Below are 21,734 nucleotides of genomic sequence, written 5' to 3' on the forward strand. Positions count from 1 at the left end.
GATCGTTGCTCTTCCTGAAAATGGAAATGAAGAGGCTCTTAATTGGCCCACTAAAACCAAGAAAAAAATATTTCCACTAAAAGTAAAAGTAACTAGAAAAAGACAGAAAAAGATTAAAGAATGGAAAGCACGAAAACGTACCAAGTGCAGAGAAAGTGGTCTAGCTTACATTTCTAAAATAGGCCAAGTAAAACCCGCTAAAACCGTTAACTCTGCGATTTTGTGCAATGAAAATTGCCGTTACAAGTGTTCTCAGTCAATAACTGTAGAAGAAAGGGAATCAATATTTTCTTCCTACTACAAACTAGATGTAAATGCAAAAAACTGCCTTCTTTTTAAGAGCATTAAAAAAAGGGAACCAATGAGAAAGAAAACTGGAGCATTAAAGCATAAAACTGCCACCTAACAATACAATGTAACTTGTAGTGGCCGGCAAAATACCGTATGCAAACGGGCTTTCATTTCCTTGTTTGCAATCAGCTTGAAAAAGGTTGACCTAATCCAAACTTCAATAAAATCAGGGAAAAATGCTCCTGAACCGGACAGAAGGGGAAAACACGCAGTCAGACCTAACAAGACCCCTGCTGAAGTTGCTGCTTACGTCATTGAGCATATTTAAAGTTTCCCGGCAGAAGAGTCGCACTACTCCAGGCATTGTAATATTCACAAAAAATATCTTTCACCGCAACTTTCAATCCCTAGAATGCATAAACTTTACCTAGACAAATGCCGAACTGACGGAAGAAATGAAAAATTTCAAATAAAAGAGGCTACATACCAATTCATTTTTAATAATGAATTTAATCTGTCTTTTGGTTATCCCAAAAGCGATACATGTAGCACATGCGATTCTGGCAAAAGTAATGAAGAGCACGCTGAAAATTACAAATCAGCGTTTGAATCTCAAAAAGCAGATAGAGAATTTGCTAGCAAATCAGAGAACACTGTGTATGTAACATTGGATCTAAAGCAAACTATGCCCCTACCTAGGCTTAGTACCTCGAAAGCCTTTTATCTTAGACAAATGTGGTTTTACAACTTAGAAATCCACATAATAACCAAAAATGTGGAAAAAACCGTTTTCTGCACATGGACCGAAAATCAAGCTTCCAGAGGTAGCTCGGAAATTTTTAGTTGTTTTCTACGAACAATCGAAAATATCATCTAGTTTTGTGGACGGACTCGTGTGCCGGGCAAAATAAAAATTTTTTGATGGTATATTTGTTTCAGTATCTTGTGGGCAAAGGCATCTTTAAAACGATTGAGCACAAGTTTCCAGAGGTAGGACACTCGTACGTAGACTCGGATAGAGCATTTGGACGTATTGAGAAACGACTAAAGAAACATCAAAACATTTACATCCCTGATGAATATCGTGATGTGATTGTTTCTTCAACCAAGAAAAATATGGTGATAGACATGCAACATCACTTTAGAGACACGGAAAATATTATGAAAACCATGAAACTAATGAATAGAAAAAAAGATCTTCTTAATGAAAAGGTTAATTTCAAAACTGGGATACAGTGGATTCGCGTAGATATCTTTGGATCATACCTTTTCAAGAAGTCTTATGATTACTACACACCTTTCAAAATGGTATATATCCGCAAGCAGAAAAATTTCCCATCCCTTCTACCTGAAGAATTCAACATTTCAAGTCATATCCAAAATACTGGATCCTTAAGCAAAGAAAAGGTAGACAATCTAAAAGAACAGCTTTGCTTCATTCCAGAAAGGGATAAGTGGTATTATGAAGCCATCATAGAGCAACAAAAATTTTAAGAAGATGGTACAATATCCTTAGACTGATTCAAAAGCTGCTTAGAAATTCAGTGTTTGTCAGTCTTTTGTAAAACCAAAAATATAAGTGTTTACTTGACATCCATGTTATTTTTTTCCTGGTTATAGCTCTTATTCAAAAGAAAATGCAAATATTTATCCTAGATAAAGGAGGTAAGTCCACATACCCCCTTCATTTTGGCATAGACATAATTTCTAACACAAAAAAGTTTTTGGATAAAAGAGGTAAGTACAAATATATATTTTTCAAATAAGTTTTTAAAAATCGGGGGGATTTTTGTTTTTACAATAAAATTTATACATATCCTACCTGTGAGAATAAAAAAAATCGGTTTAAAAAATCGATTAATAAAAAAGTTCCAGCAATAAAACTTTGGAGTTAAATTTCTCAAAAACTTACTTTTGTTACTTACTTCCTTCATCCACTCACCCCTTCAAATGGTTTATACTTATTTTAGGTATTTTTAACCTGATGATGGAATTATTATTCCGAAAACGTTCGTGTTATTTGATGTAGCCCTTTTAAGGTTTTTTTTTAAATATACCCATTTACAAAGATTTAACCTCTTTTTTTCTTATAGAAATCATTAACAGAGAAAGCAAAAAGATGGGACTAACAACGAATATAGATAAAACCAAATACATGGTAATCTCGAAAACCCCTGTTGACACCACACATCTGACATTGGAGGGTAAACCGTTAGAGATGGTTGACAAGTATAAATACTTTGGAGCAATTATAAACTCATAGATCAAGATGAGAATAGAAAGGTCAGAATTGAAATAACTCGAAAATAATTTATAAAATACAAGTCAATGTTTACAAATAAGAAATTCAGTATGTTTATCAGATTGAGATTCATTGAATGTTATGTATGGTCGCAACTGCTATATGGAGTAGAAAGTTTGGACTATAAATGCCCAATCCTTAAAAAAATTGGAGTCATTTGAAATGTGGCTATATAGGCGTATTCTTAAAATTCCTTGCACTGCAATAGTCTCAAACAAAGAAGTGTTATGAAGAATTGGACATGGCATAAAGCGTACGAATACAATTAAAATAAGAAAAACATCGTATCTGTGCCAAATACTTTGAAACGATAAACACTCTCTTCTACACATCATCATGCAATTAAGAGTAGAGGCAGAAAAGACTTGGGAAGAAAGAGGAAATCGTGGCTGAGGAATATCAGAGATTGGACTAACTTCAGTGTTGAACATATATTTCACGTTGCAAACGATAGACAAGCGTTTAAATAAGTGATCTCCAATCTTCATTAGAAGACGGTACAATAAGACGCAGAAGTACACTACTAGTAATTTTTTCTGATAATATTAAATTCAAAATTATAAAAAGTTTAAAAATTAACTCAAGTCATTGTAACACCATTTCCGGAATATTAAACCGCGCCAGAACTCATTAAAAAAACACAATTTACAACACAATAGCAAATGGGATTTATATGTATGAGATCAACCGTTCAACAATGAGACATTAGCAATTTACATATTTATCTTGATTACTTAGGTTATGGACTGTAGCAGGTAGGATAATAAAAACTAGTGATATTTCTCGTAATAAACAATTGCGACGTTGGGTGAAATAAACTAAATAGATTATGTAAATGTTACAATATATTCAGAGTAATTATTGTGACAGGTTTTCTTCCTTGCTCTAGATACTTTTACGTATTAAGTAATGAAAATAAAGAGATACTTTTCATTTTGAAAATCTTCATTAGACCAGTGGGATAAATTACTGCAATTGTTGAATGAAGGAAATGTAGCGATGCCAAATATTACACTAGATAGGATTAGAAAATAGAGTTACACTGAAAGAATAGGTAAAATAGCTAAATTTCTTGCAGTACCGTACAATGAAAATATACAACTAACTGTGAAGTAATATTTCGTAATTCCAAGGAGACACCTTTTTATTATATGTTGATGCCGTAGTGGAGTAGGAAATACTAAAAGGCGATTAGAGGAAAGGCTAGAATAATAAAGTTAGTAAACAATTCAAAAAACAATAATTTAGATATTTAGAATTGGTTACGCAGAAGGAGATATATATAGAAATCTGTGTCATAGTGTTCACTACGCGCAGAGGAGGAAAAGTAAGTCATGAGAAGGATGAAAAAATATTTGTGGTCCTTAGTAGGCCAAAAGGACAGCAAGAAAAGCATCACGTTCAAGTATTGCTCTGAAGCTATTTTCTTGTGGCATTTTAAAGTAATTACTATTTTAATGGGAATAAGCCACAATTAAAGGTTAAAGTAAGTTTATTCACGTTTCAATTTCCACTTCGTAAATCGTTCTCAAAATACAAACATTAGCAAATTAAACAAATTTTGTTTTTTGTTACTTGGTGAAAAATTCTTCTAATAATTTAATTTTACCTGACTCGTTTATATTGACAATTAAGACATACATTATACGTTTTAAAGTAGACGACTTTAAAATGATATTGCCAATATTGTTGAGTTGCGTTCCTGCGACGACTTTACTTGTAAGATAGTTCATTCGATTACATGAAATCAACTTTAATTTGAGAATATCCGTCAGAAAATATCATAGCATGTAATTCGTCTTTAAAAGGACAAACACATGCCATGATAACAAAAAAATTCTCCTGTTAGTGATTCCATAGCAAATTATGAGGAAAAAACCAGGAAAAAAACCTCATAATACTATCCCGACATGGTAAGTATTTGGTCGTGCATTTAGTTTACTTTCAATAAACACCAAATTCTGATTTTATATGTTTGTTATTTAAAAAACATAAATGATGTATCCTCTATGTTACTGAATTACTAATACTGGTATTTTCCTTTTAATAACTTCCTCTTTTAATATGGGTAACCAGATCCTACTACATTCTGCCGAGTAATTTGCGACATAGCATAATTAGAGCCGCTTCTTTGATTTTTCTCTTTTTACCATCCGTTTCTTTTGGGACTATATTTGAATCATTCCATTGAACCCTATGTTCATTATCCCATGCGGGTTTACATATTTGAGATCTATCAAATTCTCTATTTTTAATATAAGTCCTTTCTTGTTCATTGTTAGGTTTAGTTTTAGACAAAATAGACCTAGATGTGTTTGTTGTTTTGAATGTTGTTGAAATTTTGAATTTATTTCCTATCCTTTTAAGTTTTCTAATAATCCTTTTATGTATGGTATTGTTATTTCCCTCGTATTATTCCTTGTGTATGCTGTAGGACCTCGTTCTAAGTTGTTCTGTTCTATTCGGTCGATTGTTGAAAATTCCTTATTTTTATAAACGATAAAGGATAATCATTTTTTAATAAAACAGATGTTAACAAATGTTTTTCTTCTAAGAACGAATTTTCGTTAGAACAAGTAATTTTGGCTCTATCGTATAAGGATTTAATGATTCCCTTTTTAATATTAATATTGTGATTTGATTTGAAATTTAAATATCTGTTGGTGTGTGTTGGTTTTCTATACACCTGAGACTCATATCCAGTATCGTTCTTAGAGATTAAAACATCCAGGAAAGGTTAATCTAGTTAACTATATTAAAAGAGGAAGTTATTAAAAGGAAAATACCAGTATTAGTAAGTCAGTAACATATAGAGGATACCTCATTTATGTTTTTTAAATAACAAACATATAAAATCATAATTTGGTGTTTATTGAAGGTGAACTAAATGCACGACCAAATACTTACCATGTCGGGATAGTCTTATGAGGTTTTTTCCTGGTTTTCCCTCATAATTTACTATGGAATCGCTAACAGGAGGATTTTACTGTTATCATGGCATGTGTTTGTCTTTTTAAAGACGGATTCCATGCTATGATTTTTTCTGACAAATATTCTCAAGTTAAAGTTGATCTCATGTAATCGAATGAACTATCTTACAAGTTAAGTCGTCCCAGGAACGCAACTCAACAATATTGGCAATACCATTTTAAATTCGTCTACTTTAAAATGTATAATGTATGTCTAAATTGTCAATATAAATGAGTCAGAAAAAATTAAATTATTAGAAGAATTTTTCACCAAGTAACAAAAAACAAAATTTGTTTTATTATCTTCCAACGAAGACTGTAGTTACTAATTTTCCACTTTCTTAAGTTACGAGCGCAAAAGAATAAAACATAATGATCTCTTCCCCAGGTACTAATTGTATCTCAGTAAATATAGTTATGCAGCCAATATTACGTGTGCGCGTTTTATAGTACATCCGATTTATGAAAAAAAAACCATAGAAAATCATCGTATCTTGAGTTACAGCGTGCATATTTAAAAATATGCATGCGTGTAAAATTTAAAGAAAAGGCAATCGGTTGTATATGTGCCAGAACAGTGGGTCACATTAATCAAAATGGATAAAACTACAGGAAGAGTTTATGATATTACGAAAATGCCCCAAGATAATTTTTTAAACTTTAAACAACTGACTGATACCGAGAATTAGAAAGTTGACAACGAAAAAAATCAATAAAAGTTAGCAAAATACGAGAAATACAATTTTCGCATGAATACCAAAATTCTATAATGTTTAAATACGAATTCGATAATGATTTTAGAAGTTGTGACATAAAAGTAAATCAAAAATGCAGTGGCCTTCCACTACCATCAAATTTCCACCGTAACTGTATGATGCACCATTACCAATTGAAGAAAAAAAGCTAAAAGGATTACTGTGGCTATGTAACACTAGCAAAAAACTCACAATGTACCATGGATTTTATAAAAATCTTAATTCAAAGAGTTATGTACCTCCTAAAGTCGAGCTCGAAGTTGATTCAGTTGAGAGCGAAGAAGAGTCAGAGGAGGAAAATTAAATTAAAATACAAAACTGCAAATTAGATCAGTAAACTCTTCAAAATGTAGTATTTTATATAAATAAAGTTAAGAAACAAATAATTCAGGTATTTATTACTTTAAAAATATCTCTATCGAAAACTATATTAACTCATTCAAAAGTCACTTATGACCATTTCTGTCTTAAATCTGTTTTACTCTTGTAAGAGCATTATTAAAAGTATCACTTAATAAAAGGAAAAAGACAGTTAAGATTTGATTCTACGTATAGTGCGTCTGTGTATCCGCTTATACGTATTTCGCCCTAAAAGGGCTCTTCAAAACGGCTATTCACAGTCGCTCTGAACGTGAAAATAAATCTCTTCTGTCTTAGGAAGCAACTCTAACATGGCTTCGTATGGACGCAAATAGCGACATCTGATATTAAAATCCGTTTTCTATTCCGAAAAACTAATTTTCAAAAGCAAATTCAGATTTTTTGCTTTAATCTGTGCCTTCTAAGAATTGCAAGGCAAAACACACGTTGATAAAGATGTTAATAGAGACATATGGAATCTAAAAATTGCATTCCACAACATATCTCCTTAACTAAGCAAAAATCCTTAGCGAATTTATATACCGTATACTCTGTACGAGTACTAGAAACCAAATTTTACGGGTCTGTACGTGACTATTACGTCGACCGACAAATTAAATGGTCGTTGGAAGTTAAATCCGACAAAAATTCGGATTCCCTGTCTGCTTTGCTTGTTTCCCTCGAAGTATTGTTGATGAGTTACACTACAATATTACATTTATTTTTACAATCATGGGTTCGAAGAAGAAGATGTTGTCTATTGAACTACAACGTCAAATCATTGAAAAACATGAGCAAGGTGTACGAGTAACTGACTTGGCGTACTACATCAATGATATGTACTGTACTCGTACTTAAAAGGAAGGAGGTGATAAATGATATAATGCCAGCTAAGGGCGTTACGCTAATTTCTAAGCTTCGGACTTCTCTCCATGAAAAGATGGAAAAACTACTAATGGTGTGGGTGACAGAGAAGCAGCTTCAAGGAGGAACCTTAACCCAAAGCATCATATGTGAGAAGTCAGGAGCGATTTACGAAGATTTGCTGAAGCAGATCCCACACACTTCCACAAATGATGAAATCGGAAGACTCGTTTAAAGCCAGTCGGGGCTGGTTTGACAACTTTAGAAAAAGGACCGGCATTTACTCCGTCGTCAGGCATGGTGAGGCAGCAAGTTAGGATGTGAAAGCAGCTGAGGTTTAAATCAAAACGTTTTCCGAACTGATAGAAGCCAAAGGATACATCCCCCAGCAAGTCTTCAACTATGACGAGACAGAGATTTTCTGAAAAAAAAAAATGCCGAATAACGGCAAAGGAGAAGAGTCCTGAGAGAACCTCTTCTAGTATAACATTCAGAAAATCCCAGAGCTTTTAAGTCATATAAGATTTTAAAAGAAAAACTGCCAGTTATGTGGAGGGCAAATCAAAAGGCGTGGTCACCAGGAAATTCTTGGTGAAGTGGATAAACCTGGTGTTTGCTCCTTCTGTTAAAAAATATCTACAGCAAAACAACCTACCCATGCAAATCATTCTTTTCCTCGATAATGCCCCTTCTCACCTACCAAATCTCGAAGATTATTTACTCCAAGAGTTCAAGTTTATAAAGATTCTGTACCTACCAGCCAACACTACTCCTTTCTTGCAGCCCATGGATCAGCAAGTGATTTCTAATTTTAAGAAGTTGTATACCAAGCACATTTTTCGGTGCTGCTTTGAGATGACGGAGAACACAAACCTTACCCTTCGAGAGTTCTGGAAGGACCACTTTAACAAAGTAATATTCCTAAGAATTATTGAGTAGGCCTGGCTAGGTGTTACAACAAGGACCTCAACATCTGCATTTCTCTTGGAAAATCCATGGGTCTGGAGGTGGATGAAAGAGATGTGAACGAATTTCTCAGGAGGCGAGGAACAGTCTCAGGAGCTGACAACCGAGGAGTTAGACGAACTACATTCACAGCAGCATACGGTGGTTCAACGAAAAATTAGTTTTGAAGAGGAGCCAGAATTGGAAGACGTTGTCTGTACAAGAGATATAAAGGAGATCCTGGGAATGTGGGAGAAAGTTGCAGAGTTCGTGGAAAAAAATTACCCCGAAAAAGTTGGTCGTGCATCGGTGTTGTACAACCAAAATTTCCCCAATATTCTGAAAGGAAGGAAGAAACAAACCTCATTGGACAGTTTTTTTAAACGATCTGCAGATGAAAATGGGCAAAGTGTGACGAAAAAAGCGAAGACAACTGACGAAAATTAAGCGCTTCCGTAAGCAGTTCACTTTTTCTCACGTTTTTACAGAATATGTATGTATTTTTTGTTACTTATAAATAAATGTTTCTTCTTTTAAATACATTTTTCTTATTTAAAAACATTTAATAAAAACAACTAACGTGTTTTTTTTTGCGGACTGGAACAGATTAATGGCATTTCAGTTAATGTCAATGGGGAAAATTGCTTTGACATACGAGCAATTTGACATACGAGCAAGATTACGACTCGTATGTCGAAGTACCACTGTATTTCAATTAAATAAAAAATGAGTAACTACAGTCTTCATAGGACCAGTCGATATCACGCCGACCTATATAAGCTTAAATATCACACTAAAACCAAAGAACTTGAAATACGCTTAGATTAAACCAAAAAATGAAAAGTAGAGTATGAATTGAGTGTAAAGAATAAAGTTTAATAGATAAAAAGATATGAAAAGAAGTATGCTATAGTAAAGAAGAGATAAAGTTGGGTGGATCCATTCAATTAGAACACATACTTTTTAATTATCTCTCTAGAATGTGACAATGAATGTAACAATACAGTAAATGAAAACTATCAAATAAATAAAGAACATAATTAAATTGCTTTTATTTAATTTTATCTAATAATTAGTAATTCATTAGTAATTAATTTTAATTAATAAACAAACGAGATTCAAAAGGAAAAAGGATAAACATAAAACTACAAGACTTTCTAAATATATACATTCTATTATGAGAAAACTTGAAATACAGAAATTGGAAGATTCAGTGAAAACAACGGAGTATCGGTTACGGAAAAGGAAGAACATAGAAACGATTTTCTTTTATAATTTATAAAATAAATTATTACCTGGAGGTTCGATGCAGATTACAGATCCGGCCTCAGAATCAGTCGCTAACCAGCCCACGGGGGATCCCCGAGAATCGGCGTCACTTTCCGATCGTAGATCATCGGAAGTTTCTTCCAAAATGGTCTCCAAATACATATAATGACCAAAACCACTGTGAAGGAAGTATTCGGCATCTGAAAAATAATACAGAACGTAAAAATGTGTTAATGAGAATGTGAATTACACAAAAATAAAATATTTTTTTGTTTACAAACTCGCATCAGTCAACGAAAAAAGAAAAAATATTAACATCCATAGAATAGTACAACAATCAAGTTTGGTATAAATAGTTTATTACTTTTAAATAATAAATAATAATTACTTTGAAATCACACATTAAGAATAGTTCTTTTAACGTATCCGGAATTCCGAATTCACCTCTTTCCGCACTGAGAAAAACCGGCATCTCAGAGAATGTGGAAAGGCTCTCTTCACGTCGGCACAGGTCGGCAAACGGAAGAAGAAAATATACCGCGGGACATAAGTTAGCGATATTGCCGATATAATGGTCATGCTACTTTATTCTGCGTCAATTATTTGTATTTAAACAATTAAAAATTATTATAGTTTTTAAAAAACATGAAAATTTAAGACCTTATAAAGAGAATCAGACAAAAAAAAAATTAGACAAGTATTGACAAAGCACCTGTACAGCCATTTGAAAATGACCTTTGTTCTCTAAAATGGGATAAACAAATATAACTGTTAAAAAACTACTTGACCGACTGTGTCAATCTTCCGCAAATGTAGTAGACCACATTAAAACTCACATCATGAAATATGCTTTAAATGTTTTTTATTGTTTATTTTAATAATTATAAACAACTGAAAAACATGCTTACTTTCGGGTTTAATTTGCAATAACTTTGTGTATAAACATTTTTTAAATTTAGAAAAGCTGATTTTAAAGAGTAAGTATTTTCAAGAAAGTCTTCTGTTGAACGTTTTTATCTAGAATGCGTAGTTTTTTCACAATAATGAAATGAATGAAAAAAGTCCCTTTTTTGCTTAAATGTCATGCATGTTTAGTTTAGCTTTGTCCACCACTGTTGGTGGTAAAATTTTTAGTAAGTTGTACTTGTTAGTAAGTACTGTACCCTACTTAATGGGAATAAGCCACAATTGAAGGTTAAAATAAGTTTATTCGTTTTTTTAAATATGTGTTTTATAAAAGAACGTTTTAAAACAAAATTTTTTGAAAAGTTTTCGCCATCATTTGTTGAAGTCAGATGAGTTGTCCATTTCATTGTATAAACACCATGACAACTAACCTCAATTAGTGTAAGATACAAAATAATTTTTATTCTGTAATTTGTACTAATTTTGTTTCTTGTAGCACCCTGATGATGCAAATAAAGATTTGCGAAAGCTTGGTAGACTAAAAAGAGTATTTCTTTGTCCTATCTTCCACTGCATACCCAAATAGTTGTGTTTGTAGTCTAACTGATCAGCGTTGATTACAAGTGTTTATCGCTTTTTCAGTATATATATATATATATATATATATATATATATATATATATATATATATATATATATATATATATATATATATATATATATATATATATATATGTCAGCTGTACTTAAAAATAGAAGGGGATGTTACTGTTCATCTTCAAAAAGGCATTTCTCTATATAAAATTCATTTTATACATATTATATTAAACTTTTCTGGGGTAAGATATATTTAATATAACCAATATCTGTCTTTTTATAATGTCATTTTTTGTACATATATATCTAACCCCAACCCACATGCTTCTTCTCAAATCATATGCAGTTAGTATCTTTAATATAATTAAAATATTTTATCTAATAATAATTATATTCATTTTATTCTTGCCAATTATGCTATTTGTTACTTAATATTTTAATTATTTTTAATCTTCGTATGGCAAGGAAATATTTCAAAACATATGACGTTACTAAGACAAATTTAATTTCTCTAGTTTTTTGGCCTTATTCTTGTCCATCCTTTTGGGTGAAAAATTCCACAGCACATGGTCGACCATGCAATATTAACTGCAGCTGCTATTAAGAACTCAATAGCTACTTGAAGATATAAACATCAAAGTATCTAGATTCAGCTACATCAGCAACACCACTATATTCTGCAATCCTGTCCAGCTACTTAAAGGTAACATCCGATGCCATAAGTATCATTTACAAATCTTTTTATGTAAAGCTATAGGCAAGATTTGCTTTGTTTGATTTTAATTTGATATCAAAATTAATATTTTTATATTTTTGTATGTACAATAAATATGATTAGTTAATATCTTAGTTTATTTATCTTAGCCAAACTCATTTTTTATATTTACTTCTAAGATAAGACGTTCTCACACCTGAGAGACTGAGATAAACGAGTTCTAGCAATTGGCTCCCAAGAAAGTTGTGAGTTATATTGTTCTACATTGGCTTCTAACTTTCGGAAGTAGTTATATTGGGTAATTGGCACCCACCGTTTGTGATAGGTCGTTCAATAGTTACAGCTTCTCGAGGTTATTTATGATTTCCGAAGTGTAAATCGAAACGTCAAAAAACGTATTTTAAACTAAAATTGTGCTTATTTTTTAATAAAAATAATAAATAACAGAAGAGAAGAGAAGAGAAGAGAAGAGAAGAGAAGAGAAGAGAAAGAGAAGAGAAGAGAAGAGAAGAGAAGAGAAGAGAAGAGAAGAGAAGAGAAGAGAAGAGAAGAGAAGAGAAGAGAAGAGAAAGAGAAGAGAAGAGAAGAGAAGAGAAGAGAAGAGAAGGAGAAGAGGAAGAGAAGAGAAGAGAAGAGAAGAGAAGAGAAGAGAAGAGAAGAGAAGAGAAGAGAAGAGAAGAGAAGAGAAGAGAAGAGAAGAGAAGAGAAGAGAAGAGAAGAGAAGAGAAGAGAAGAGAAGAGAAGAGAAGAGAAGAGAATGTGGAAAATATCTTGGACATAACACATAACAAATGGGGAAACGCTACGAAAAATGAAAAAAGATAAAGAAATACTCAACACTATCATCATCATCATCAGTGGCATTACAGCTCGTTATGAGCCAAAGCCTTCTTCAGAACAATCTTCTATTCGCCCCTGTCTCTGGCAACTCTTCTCCATGCTTTAACTCCGATAGATTTTAGATCATCCTCTATGTTATCTTGATACTTAAGTTTTGTTCTTCCTCTGACTCGTCTTCCTACTGGTCCTCTTCGGTCGAAAATTTTTCCTGATCGTTGCATCTTCATCTTGCCTAATTACATGTCCTACCCATCGAAGGCGTGCTAATTTAATATATTTTACAACGTCAGGTTCACCCAAAACTTCTATATAACTCAAAGTTGTAGCGCCTACGCCACAAACCCTGTTCTTGGATTCCTCCATATATATTTCTTAGAATTTTTCTCTCGAAACGTTTTAAGAAATTCTTGGTCGTTCTGTGTAAGTGACCACGTTTCAGACCCGTATGTTAACACTGGCCTTATTAGTGTTTTTATATATGGTAACTTTAATTTTTCTGGGTAGTTTTGGGGCCATATGTTTGTAACGATGCTCTGATCGTTTAACAGTTCGAACCGTGGGTAGTGTCAATATTTGCGCATCCCACTTCTACAACGTGACGGCCAAAGTGGGATTCAGAACGGCTATTTAAGGCGTGTGAATAGCGGAATTAGATAGTCTTGTAGCTAGCGCTCTAGGCTCCCTGACTCGCCGGTGTAATGAACCTGCGAGCCATTCCGGACAGAGAGATTTCCGTATTGAGGATCATACTCTGTCCCTAACCAAGCGGAACCCGTCGGTATTGTGTATTGAACATTGCCACGGGTCTGCACAGCTAAATATTTTGTTTGCGAGTGTATTCGGAGCTTTCGCTGAATTCGTTTTAGTTTTATTCATTGTATAAGTATTCAACGTAGAATTCCTTTTTATTTTTATTTATTGTATATATACTAAATTAATAGGTTTATTTTTATTTCAAACCTGTGTTTACTGAGTCTGTCGCCCCGAAAGAGCTACCCATCACATGTTTCCTCAAGCCATAATAGCACTTATTGACAAGCACTATTCTTCTTTTAATTTCTTCGCTGACATTGTTGCCTTTGGTCAGCAGCGAGCACAGGTAGATGAAGGTGTCCACACCTTCCAGTTCCAGATCATCAATTAATAGTCTAGGTATCTGGTTGCCTGATCTAGTACAATATATATACTTGGTTTTCTGTGCGTTTATTTTCAATCCCATTCTAAGTGCAGACGCCCTTAGTGATCGAAATGCTTCGATCAGAGATTTTGTAGACCTAGCAGTAATGTCTATGTCATCTGCATATCCGACCACTTGTACAGATTTATTAAAGATGGTGCCATTCGTATTAATATGGCACTCTCGAATTACTTTTTCTAGTGCAAGGTTAAATAAGAGACACGACAGTCCATCTCCCTGTCTCAGTCCATTTTTACAATGGAAGGGTCTGGAAAAGTTCCGTTAGTTGAACAAGATGAAGCGGCATTTGAAATTCCACCATAGCCTGTAGAAGTTTTTGTCTGTTGACTGAGTCGTATGCGGCTTTAAAATCCACGAATATGTGGTGGATGTCAACTCCGAACTCAAGCGTTTTCTCAAGAATCTGCCTGACTGTGAAGATTTGATCCGTTGTTGATTTATTGGGTAGGAAACCGCACTATTTGTTCAGCATATGGGATCAATCTTCTGTACAATACGTTGGAGAATACTTTATACTCAACACTATAAAGAAAAGAAAAATGAGCTACTTTGGTAACATACTAAGAAACGAGAATAAGAATTGATGCGGCTGGTCATACAAGGAAAGGTGGAAGGCAAAAGAGGACCGGGGAGAAGACGCATGTCCTGGCTGAAGAATCTGAGACAATGGAGTGGGAAAATGTCAATAGAACTTTTCAGAACGGCTGCAGACAGAGTCAAATGGGCCATGATGATCGCCAATGTCCTTAGGGATGGGGCACGTTACCAATTCAGAAGAAAATTACGTGTTGACATTGTACTTTTATAAATGTATTTTAAAAGTTGCTTTTATTTGGGACCCTCTACCGTTTGGCTGATACCTCTACGCCTCTGTCTACGCTAAACTTTTTGCTGGTAATTATTTCCAAACAGAATATTTCACATTTATATTTTATTCAAGGAATAAATCGTAAGCCAAGCCTACAACGACTGCTCTTTTGCAATTTAATGATTCAACATTCTCAACAAGTGAACGTTGAACTTACAATGCAAGTCTCTTGATTATAAAATATATGCATCCTCTCTTCTTATTATAATCACAAGAAATGTACAGAGGCGTTTCGTCTGTAACCGAAGTTTGCATCTATTTTGAATATTGAGGAAGGTTAGTTTTAAATAGTAAACATATATTAAAGCAAAAAGGTGACGGCCTCGGTAATCGAATGTAAGTAAATACTTGATTTATAAACGGGAGATAGCGAGTTCGGATTACATATATACAGATGTAAGCGTTATAGTTGCAAAATTTCTTGAAAGATTTGTAATTTCCAACTGTGCCATAAAAGATAAAAAATTACAGCTCGGTATCATAATGAAGTGATGCATAATGATACTGAGAATGCATATTAGTCCAGGAAGTCATTACGTATCCACTAGGCAAAATATTCTGATTCGATTTTTTGCACAATCTTACTCAAAAAGGACCCATTTTAACAAATTTGCATGTTGCCAGGTCCAGAAATACGTTAAAAATTGTTGAAACCATTTTTTTCGTCCCGAACGAAGTTTTTTTTCGCTTTTTTGAGTCATTCTGAACAAAAAAGGTTCTTAGTAACTTTTCTCTACGAAAAACAATATGAAAAAAGGAAAATTTTGATGTTTTTATATTTTTCGAATATCCATTAACAAAATCATTAAGCATTTAGTACAGAATAGTATGAATTATTATTAATATTATGAACTAAAATGCTTAATTTTTTTTAGTTTTCTTACAAATAATAGTGTATACAAGAAAAATAAAAAAATGATCACTGGGAAAGCTGTTCGAAAGAAATGGAACATGATTTTTACAGTCTGCAAAAGAAAATATGGCGCTTCATAAAATGACATACGCTGACAGTGTATTCTGAAGCAGCATTAGTTCCATAATATTTATCAAACTTTTCTTTTGTTTTCTGTGTCCTTTTATTTCACAATAATGTTTGATGGGAGATCGAAAATCGTTTTTCCCCATATGCGTCATTTTTTCAAACACGTTATGCAGCTATCAAAAATGTACTGATGGTTGCATTGCGTTAAAATTTATGACATATTAGACATTTATGTCTAAAAAACTTTCGACTTTATTGAACCTAGTGATTTCAGCGCTCTAGTCGGCGAAGGAGGTTATTGCTTGTCAAATTTAACGTAATACTTGGCCGATTTGAAATTAGGCTCCCCCACGATGCGCATTCGACCATAACACAATTCGTCCTTATTATTTATTGGCCCTTCGAAGTGCAAGGTACTTGTATAGTCTGCGACAAAGTTTTTTTTATTTTAATTATGTTTAAAGTTACTGTGTGTTAAAGAAATATCGTATTACAATAGATTTGACTTTTTTAATAATTATTGTTAAGTATTATAAATTATAAACATGGATTTTCATTCAAAATTAGAAGGCAAAGTCTTGTCTGGACAAACGAGGGAGATAATAGCAAATGTAATTATTTTTATGTAGAGAGAAGCGATGCAAAATCCGCATGTTAAAGATTTTAAAAAAGTTTAAGAGCGTGCTTCCTTAGCAACGGGAATAAGTATAGCCACTATAAAACGGATCTCTCGTGAAATAAAAAATACAGAAGAAGGTACTTCTACATCATTTTCGACGCCTAACAAAAGAATGAGATCTGCACCAAAATCCAACTTGGGCGATTTTGACAAAGGTTTACTTCGGCGTATAATAATAAATTGTTATGTCACGGAAAAACGAGTTCCTACATTGCGACATATAACAAAAAAAAAAAAAAAATAATGAAGACAATATTTATACAGGGTCGCATGAAACTTTGAGAAAAGTGATGAGAGATATGGGATTTCGATGGAAGAAGGCGAAGAATAACAGGAAAATCCTAATGGAAAACCCGATATACAAGTGCTCCGGAGGAAGTTTCTCAGAAATATTAAGCAATATAGGGAAAAAAATCGGCTCATAATTTACATGGATGAAACTTATATTCATTCCTCTCATACCCATGACAGATACTGGGGAGACAATACCACCGAAGGTTAATGTTCACGCCGGTTCATAAAAAACGCATGTTTGACATTTAAATCTGGTACGAAGTCTGGAGACTATCATAGCGAAATGATCTATAATAATTATAAAAAATGGATTCATGAAAAACTTATTCCTAATATACCAGCCCGTAGTGTATTGGTTATAGACAATGTATCATACCACAATGTCCAAGTGCAAAAATGTCCCACTAAGGGGTGTAGAAAAGACGAAATGAAGGAATGGTTAACACACATATCTCTGTAGGAGCTGGGTTTTACGCTTGTGTGTGTGTGTGTGTTTTTATTTAAAATAAAAATTATTCTTAATCTATTTTCTTATGGCATAATATTGTAATTTACTATTTTTATTGGGAATAAGCCACAATTTTAGTTTAAAATAAGTTTATTTTGTAGTTTCGAGTTGCACTTTGGAAATCGTTAACTCAAAATACGAAATACCAATAAATTAAACAAATTTTGTTTTTGTTACTTGGTAAAAAAATTCTTCTAATAATTTTATTTTATCTGACTTATTCATATTGACAACTCAGTCACTATTTGAGATATATTTTATACGATATATTTCTACAAAATCTCCTTACAAAAATAAAATATTCGGGAAAGTTAATAAAGTTATACGGTTTAGTACTTAAATACCGGATGTTGACAGTCATCCCAACGGGGCTGGTATTATTCTATTGTAAAGAAATAAAGAGATTAAAATATTTATGACTTACTAAAATTTAGAACTACTGTTCTTTTATTCTTATACAGTTTACTGTAACGCAAATGTAAAGCTTTCATCTCTGCCAATATTCCGTTTATAAAATTACAGAACGAGACATTTATAAAAGTGTTCGAAAAAACTGCCGCTTCAACATGACTGAATGGTCAATATTAATAAGTCAAATAAAATATATTTATTAGAAGAATTTTTTTACCAAGTAACAAAAACAAAATATTTTGTATTTTGAGAAAAATTTCAGGAGGAAAAATTGAAACGTCAAGATAACATACAATATAGACATATCATAGAAGTTCCATTATTAAATAAGGTCACTCTCTGTAAACTTGTAGTATGGAGTGTATCAACGAGGCGAAGAGACCGAGCGCATTATGTATCTCTTTTCCTCCGAATGCGTTCTCACTTAATTTTCTACGCAAGTGGACAAATTTGTCAAGTATCACCTTAAGTTTGGCAAGCTGTACTTATCAGACCACCAGATATTATAGTGATATTTACAGTTCTAAAACAGCCCATTTTATGCAATAACAAAAAACCTAAAACTCGAGAAAAAATAATAAATAAAGACCACGGGGAAGAAGAAGGAATGTACATTTTTGTTTCAAATCAAAGTAATAATGTCATCTGACGGGAAACTAGCAAAGTTTGTGAGACACAAGTTATCAGTAGGCAATAACAAGCGATGTCAGTTGAAAGCTGACCATAAACTTTTATTATACTTGCTCAAAACCAGAAATGTCCGAGTGAGCGGAATGTTTAAATATCTCCATTTTCTTGTTCATACGTTAAAACGATTAGACACTGTATCAATAACATTTCCTAATAGGAGGGATTCCTATATGAAATGCGATAAAAATTTTGATTTGGTAAAGCTGAAGACCAGGATGGAAACTCCAGGATGGAGTTTTATAAGTTGTTACGTAATGCCCGAATGAAGCCAGAACCGTTCCAAGTAGTCAAAGTAAAAGAGGATCCTGCTATCGTTAGAGAATGGGCAAACTTGCACGATGCAATTTCACTATATAAGAACAGCCCTTTCAAAATTCAAGAACTAAAAAAAATCTCAATTGAAGCTAAACATAAGTTTATAAAACACCGACCATCCTATAATGGTCCACTCTACAAATCCGTCGTCTACACGAACAAAAAAATCTGCTGAGCAAATGGAAACTTTGAGCGATGAAGAGTTTTACGTACCAGATGAAGCGCGAAGATATCTAAAGAAAAGTTTAACGATCTACAAATTTTAAAAAAATTCTGTGCAGCTGACGTGAGACGTTTTTACGAAAGCCTTCCTCACGAACAATAATTTTTATGTTTCACCTTTCCAATTACATTTAATACTGTTCTGAAGCTATTTTCTTGTGACATTTTAAAGTAGATACTATTTTATTGGGAATAAGCCAAAATTATAGTTAAAATAAGTTTATTGACGTTCAATTTCCACTTCGAAAATCGCTATCAAAATACAAACATTAATAAATTGTTTTAATAACACAATTTATTAAATAACATTTAAATATCCTTTAAGTAACTCTAACATCTTTTATTTCTTCATTCTGCAATTAGCAAACACAAGGAATCATGCTACATCTATAGCCTCAAATATAAAAAAAACCCCTCTACTGTAATACTTTTAATAACAAATATATTAATTATTACAATAATAAGCCCCGTGCCCCCAAACCTTATTACGCGAGAATACGATTATATAGCTCCAGACTGAACATTCAATTCCCAACAGTATTTCAAACGAATACCAATAACTATCTACCTTGGACTATCGAACAGCCCAAAGTCATTACAGCGTTAAGTATATATAATAAACATGAAACTAGTCCTATTATTTTTAAAGTTAAACTAAATTTAATCTTAGATCAACAATACAATGAGTGGATTAAAATTTATACAGATGCATCCAAAGGTAAACATGGCGTTGGAGTAGCAGTGGTAACCCCAAATGACACTTTTCAATTTAAACTTCCTCTAAATTCCAGCATCTATACGCAGAACTATTTGGTTTGCTCAAATATTAAATTTGCTTTAAATATTAAAAACATCCCTTGTTGTCTAATCCTTTCTGACTCTCTCAGCGCAGTCAAAGCTATGCAAAATGTATTCCCTAAACAGCCCATTGAGAAAATTATCAGGGCCGAATTAATGAAAGCTCAAGAAAATTTCAGAAGAGTCCACTTCCTATGGATACCATCTCATATAGGCATAGAAGGGAATGAAGAAGCAGATACTAGTGCGCGTAACGCTATCACCAGTGACGCATCAGAAACAGAGTGTCGGAGTATCGCAGGCGATATAAAAGTTTATTTGAAAAATAAGAAGTTAAGTGCGTGGAATCGGGAGTGGAATGACTAGTTCGAAACTCAGAACCATCAAAAGTGATATTTTTTCATGAAAGTCCACAGCCAGAAGTAGAAGATGCCAAACTATTATTACACGTCTACGACTTGGACACTGTAGATATACTCATGCCTATCCCTTCTCAAATAGTGAACCTCCAAAATGCGAAACATGCAATACAGTAGACAATATAAAGCACTTCTTGATACACTGTCCTAAATTTGTAAACCAAAGACAGTCTTACAATTTGCCAAATAACCTAAAAGCACTCCTCAACAAAAGTTTAGTTCCGAACAATTTATTAGGTTACTTAAAATCTATAAATATGTTACACAAAATTTAACTTAATTAATTGTTACAAATTTTCAATTGTTCACAAATTGTAATTAATTACCTTTGGGTGGATGTGACTTTGTTTCTTTAAATAAAAAAAAAACAAGGAATGCCATGACATACCTAGTTTTTCAGGAGTATAAAATGCTCCTTTTTTTCTAAAGTACATATTGCATTAGCTACAAGAAACATAAAGTAAATACCTTTTTATTATTTAACCTCATTAAGAAATAGTTTAATAATAAAAAGTTAAAAATATATCGCAGGTATCTCTTTAAAATAATGAGTTACACTATTACTAATATTAAACATCAATTTTCTCAAATTCAACTTTGAGTGACATTCCCTATTTTCCCCCTAGGTCTTCAAACGTAAACTCAAAAATATTACTTTGAATAACCGGAAAAAACATAAAATAGGAAATAAAAAATATAAAATAAATAAAGCTTTGGAATAGGATAAAATCCTACCTATTTGAAATTCTAAAAAAAGAAGTTAGTAAACCGGATACAACATCAAAAGATACTAGTTCCATAAATGTTAGTTTAACGGAAAATACGACAAAGCTCTGACAAACTGATAACTGACTACAATCCTGGTGTATAAAAAAGGAAATACGAAAATAAATAGAAATATAAAAATATACCTGTTATCAGAAATGTATAAAATTTTGACCAGGTTATACCGGAAGTTGACTAAAAATTTCTTATTTTAAATATAACGTCCTGTATATTATTACGCATTTTGATAAAACTGTTTTTAAGGATTCTCTTATAATTAGACCAGAGAAATTAGCCAATAAAAAGCCTTTTTCGTGGTACTCTTTGATACAGGTATCTTAAAATTGCTTTTGACAAATTTGGTGATAACAATATGTAATAAACAAAATATATATATATTTTTTTTCCGGTTTTTTATAGCGTTTTCCGCCTTCCAGTTCCCAGTTTCCAGCTACGTCGGTCATTCCATTCGCCAGGGTGAAGGTTTCTTTCCGACATTGCCTTCTGAATGCCGCCCAGCCAGGATTGTTTTGGCCTTCCTCTCTTCCTTCTTTCCCTTGGCGTCCATTTTAAAATTTGGTTTGGCAGCCTGTCGTCGTCCAATGTTTTCACGTGACCATACCAGATCAGTTGTCTCCTTTGAATTTCGTCAATGATGGTTGACTTGACTCCCATTATATTTCTGATATGATCATTTTGTATTCTATCAAGCCTTGATTTTCTAGCTGATCTTCTCCAGAAGTCCATTTCCAATGCAAGTAGGCGTCGCTCA

At 33.0% G+C, this 21,734-nt stretch overlaps 1 protein-coding gene across 3 annotated transcripts in view; it reads right to left on the reverse strand.

Moving 5' to 3' along the window:
* LOC140440098 (uncharacterized) overlaps positions 1-21,734 on the reverse strand; it is a 457,243-nt gene that overhangs the window by 366,207 nt on the left and 69,302 nt on the right. For all 3 annotated transcript variants that reach the window (XM_072530372.1, XM_072530371.1, XM_072530373.1), the window contains exon 2: positions 9,782-9,955. In XM_072530372.1, the coding sequence (XP_072386473.1) occupies positions 9,782-9,955 (174 nt within the window). The remainder of the gene's footprint in view (positions 1-9,781; positions 9,956-21,734) is intronic.

This window comes from Diabrotica undecimpunctata, chromosome 4, assembly GCF_040954645.1.
Source record: "Diabrotica undecimpunctata isolate CICGRU chromosome 4, icDiaUnde3, whole genome shotgun sequence".
In the NCBI taxonomy this organism is placed as follows: domain Eukaryota; kingdom Metazoa; phylum Arthropoda; class Insecta; order Coleoptera; family Chrysomelidae; genus Diabrotica; species Diabrotica undecimpunctata.